The sequence below is a fragment of the Primulina huaijiensis genome, chromosome 16 (genome assembly GCF_012295235.1).
Source record: "Primulina huaijiensis isolate GDHJ02 chromosome 16, ASM1229523v2, whole genome shotgun sequence".
Lineage (NCBI taxonomy): Eukaryota > Viridiplantae > Streptophyta > Magnoliopsida > Lamiales > Gesneriaceae > Primulina > Primulina huaijiensis.
In genome coordinates this window covers 11,316,075-11,320,583 of record NC_133321.1, presented here as the reverse complement: position 1 = coordinate 11,320,583, position 4,509 = coordinate 11,316,075, and the positions used below count along the sequence as shown (strand labels likewise).

General features: G+C 34.5%; 1 protein-coding gene across 1 annotated transcript; it reads right to left on the bottom strand.

The window, feature by feature from the left end:
* Window positions 1-2,148: 2,148 nt before the first annotated feature.
* On the bottom strand, window positions 2,149-3,240 carry LOC140961954 (RING-H2 finger protein ATL64-like). The gene has a single exon (XM_073420756.1). It carries the CDS (start codon window positions 3,135-3,137, stop codon window positions 2,286-2,288), a length of 852 nt encoding a protein of 283 aa, XP_073276857.1. The 5' UTR covers window positions 3,138-3,240; the 3' UTR covers window positions 2,149-2,285.
* Between the last annotated feature and the right edge of the window lie 1,269 nt (window positions 3,241-4,509).

Genomic DNA, 4,509 nt, shown 5'->3' with positions numbered 1-4,509 from the left:
TTAACAGCGCACATAAACATGCACGCCGTTAATAATATTATTAACAGCGTGCCTTTATTGTGCGCTGCGAAAATTGCATAAGTTATTAACAGCTCACATATAACTGCACGCTGCGGATATTACTATCCACAACGTGCTTTTAATGTACGCTGTTAATACTGTCAAGTGCAATAATATTAACAGCGCACATATGGATGCACGCCGTTAAAAGTAATATTCGCAGCGTGCTTTTAATGCACGCTGTTGATGACGTGTTGCGGAAAATCATTTTTCTTGTAGTGTACATCCAAACCTTTAAGGAAAAATCGAATAAGAACTTAGTTAGAAAATCGTGGTTCCTGAATGTTGTTGCTAAATTATTGAATCTCCCCCATGATTCGTAGAATTGCTCTCGGTTTTGTTAGTTAAACTTGTGAATACTTGTCGATAGAACATCTCGAAGTATTATATAACAATAATTCCCTGTAGCCTTCTTCTTCTTTCAATCTTTTAGTCGTCTTCTCGATTTGCGTAATACATACAAGTTTACCAATACGAGACGAATGAGGCATAAAGAGAAAAGAAAATAACACAATTAGAAAGAGACTAACTTTGCACCGTTCCTCGGCAACGACGCCACAATTTGATGTGCTGTCGTTGAGCCACCAAACTTAAATTCCTACTCTCTAAGTAAAATGAGTGTAATGGTGAGTATGATCGAATCCACAAGGAACGAATGACGATTTCTTTCGAGAAAAAATAAATAATAAGGTGGATTTGTTGGATAAAGACTAACTAAATAAAATACTAAAACTAAAATTAGCAAGCTTGGAAAAATAAAAAATTTAAAGATATTTAAAAAGCCAAAATAGTATATTAAAAGAAGAAATTCAATCTTACCAAATTTTGATTAAGGGGGTTCTATTATTCAATTGTGTAACTGGTCATCGGCTAACATATTATTTATTAATGCAGTTACAACCAATTAATCTTAGAATTATAAGGATAGTCGTTAAAATCCTTGTGTTTTCGTAATTTAATTAACCAAATCCAGCATCCAGTCAAAACTTATCAATAATCAACTAGGCACGATAACATTCTATATTAGTTAAAAATATCATTTTCGTTTTGTGAAAACATTTAATTCTTAAATCTAACAATCGAGATAACTGCAATTAATATTCCACTTTCGTTGATTTATTTAGATTAAATATGCTATGATAGCACAATGCACCTAATCTAGCGTTACTCATGTGTCAATCATTCATTAAAATTATGAATCGATGAATTCATGAGTAATATTGGAAAATTATATATCGAATTAAATTGTTAGATTAATCGACATAAATTAACAAATACTTGAACAAAACAAAAATATTAAATTAAAGCGCAAAAACTTCACAACGATAAAATTGAAATAGTAGAAATATCATTTGAATCAGAAATAAAACTTAGTCTAGAGTTGTTTGGAGAAATAATAAAAAAACTTCTTGCAACCTCCTTGTGTTTCAGGTTGAATAGAGAAAATGAAGAAGACATAAGTTTAAAGATAAAAAAGGCCAAAAACTATAATAAAATGTAATAATATTAGGAAGAGATTAGGTCTATCCATAAGGAAACTAGAGTTTTTACGGACTAAAAATCTATCAAATCTTTTTTTTATCTCAATAATATATTTATTTCTCGAAATATTTTTAATGAATTAAATACCACTCCTAAAATATGATATTTTCATCGTAACTTTCAAGCTCTATATATAATTCCAAGGTCACAGCGTGGCATTATATAGAAGTTGGGTAAGGGGTGAAACCCGATCTCGCAGTCAACTTGTTTAGCACTCATACCTCCCTTTATTTATCAATTTCCTTCAATTCTTTTCTTAAGATTGTCTTTTCATAAGATTTTACACATTTCATATTGTCAATATATCCAATTAATACCTCGTGGGATTATATGAATTATTGTTTCCATAGAATTGCTACTTTTTATATTTGGTTGAAATTGTTTTCAGATATATTTTATTTAATGATTAAAATCGTGACGAGTCTGATCTTGTATACTACCGGAGTCTATCGATTTAACTATCAAAATTCATCCCACAAAATATTAAAAAAAATAAAAAATGTTATGAAAATACTTGTATATATTTGTTATAAGGACATTGTAACTAAATTAAAACTTACACTAAATTGCCAAAATTAATCAAACATTTATGATAATAATTTCCTATCTTTTCTTACTCGTTACAATTTCATTTTTGGTCCAATCAGTCTAAAAATGAGCATGTAGGTTCTACAATGAATTCATCATCCATTTGGTGTGCGCGAATGATTCGACTCTCGAGTTAACTCCCCGCGCTCAAGGTCCACGCAGGTGGCCCCGCCGCCAACATCCACCGCGGCTCCGCCATCTGTCGGCTTTCTGCTTATACTAAGTATCCTCTTCAAAGTCATCAACCTAGTCCTGGAGAACCTCACCCCCTGACTCGCTCCCGAGCAAGGAGCCAAGTCCTCATCCTCCAAGTAGTATTCAAACCTATCAGGCGGCAGCGACACAGTTTCCACGTCCGCCGCCGCGGTATCGCCATTCCCACCCTCCTCACACGAGGCGGACTCACCGCCATGACCAGAGCTGGAACCAGGCCTGCCCCGGCTCTGCACTGGTTTGGCCACCCGTTCAACCCGCGACCGGCAAAGGGGACAGGTCGAGTGAGAATAGAACCACATGTCGATACAGTCGACGTGGAAGGAGTGATTACATTTCGGCAGGAGGCGGATGATGTCGTCCTTCTCAAACTCCGACAAGCACACGGTACATCCCTGCGGCCGCTCCTCCTCTTGGGCCTCGCCTCGGGGGTAAAGAAAAACCGGAAGCGAACTCAGCACCACCAACTCTAGCCCCCGATCTACAATGTGGTGGTGAGGGACATTAGTGCCGAAAAGCACGTTGTGAATTCTCGGGCCCGGGCGGCGCCGATGCAGCTCCCTTTCACGGCGCCGCAGCCGCGTGAAATACCATCGGTCGTAGATGTGGCGTCCGACGACTAAAACCAACGCGGCGGAGAGTATACCGACGACGGCCAGCATTAATTTCTCGCTTAACAAGAACCCATCAGAGGGTTCGGTCTCTATGCGCACTTTGTGATCCGAATCCGCCATCAAAGATCGTAGAATTCAATAAAAATCGGTACTTTTATTATGCAGAAGAAGAAGAAGAATGAACGGAAAACGGGAAGATTTTAGATCTTATATGCAATTTATACTTAGACGACCAAAGAGTGGAGTTAGTTTATATGTTTATATTTTCGTAATATTTTTGCCAATGCACGTAATATAAAATATAATTTCAGCTTTCCTAAATTCTTCTATATAAAAAAAAATAATTATCTNTATATATATCATAAGATCTCATCAATGGATTTATAATTAAAAATAAATTTTTTTAATAAAAAAAATCGATCCCTCGAATCCGTTTATAACTTTATATAGTTACACATCTCATCATACAATCAGTCATAATTTGATCTGAATATAATATATTGGTTTATTTCTGTACATTGCCGACATATCCGACACAAATTCAATATGTAAGTTACAATCTATTGCATAAGCCTTAACCTTTTTTCTATTCAATTTTATTAAGTTTGACTAATTAAATAATCACAAACATATATAGGCCAACTTGTTGAACTAATCTTATTTGTTTTCTCCTCGCTAAAAAAAAACGGTCAAAGAAGGGCTAAAAATTTCATCAAAACATCAGTCAAACGCACGCTCTTACACGGAGTTGTTATTATGAGTGGTGTAGTGGGATGCGTTACTCTGTATATCTGTGTCTATCAATGAGATGACACTCATATATTCGATGTGATAAAACATATCAAAATTATATATTCAATATGTGACCGTCACCTGATTCATGAACCAAGAATTCGACATGATTCTTTTATATATAATTGGAATTGTTAGTGGGCAGGTCTAATTTTTTGGAGTAGTTGATTTTGTGTATGTGTTGGGCTATAGTAATGATTGTTTGTTAAGGGTCAATGTGATTGTGTACCCTATTTTCTAAATTTGCGTTTTAGTCTCTCTATTAAGTTACTATATTTTTGGGATAAAAATCTCTAAAGACACATTTCCGGTTAATGTCATTTTAGTTTGTTTCTTGTATACTCAATTTGTGATTTAAACCATTCCCAACAAGGCTAGAAATCCTTTTTCTTCTTCTCTTTTCAAACTTTTCTTTATATTGTACGTCTTAAATCTCTAGGGGAAGTTTGATATAACGGATGATCTGACGAACACGAAGAAATGAAGATTAATTTATGTATAAAACATGAATAAAAAAGATATTATTTGGATAAAAGTGGAGAAAGAAGGTCAATATTAGGTTAATTAAGTTGCGTACGTGTTAAATGTGAAAAAACACGAGTTTTGAAAAGAATATTTAAAAGATTTAACAAGAATAAGCGCTAAAAAATGTGAAAAATCAACCATGTTTGGATAAAAAAATTTAAATTATATTTTAAAT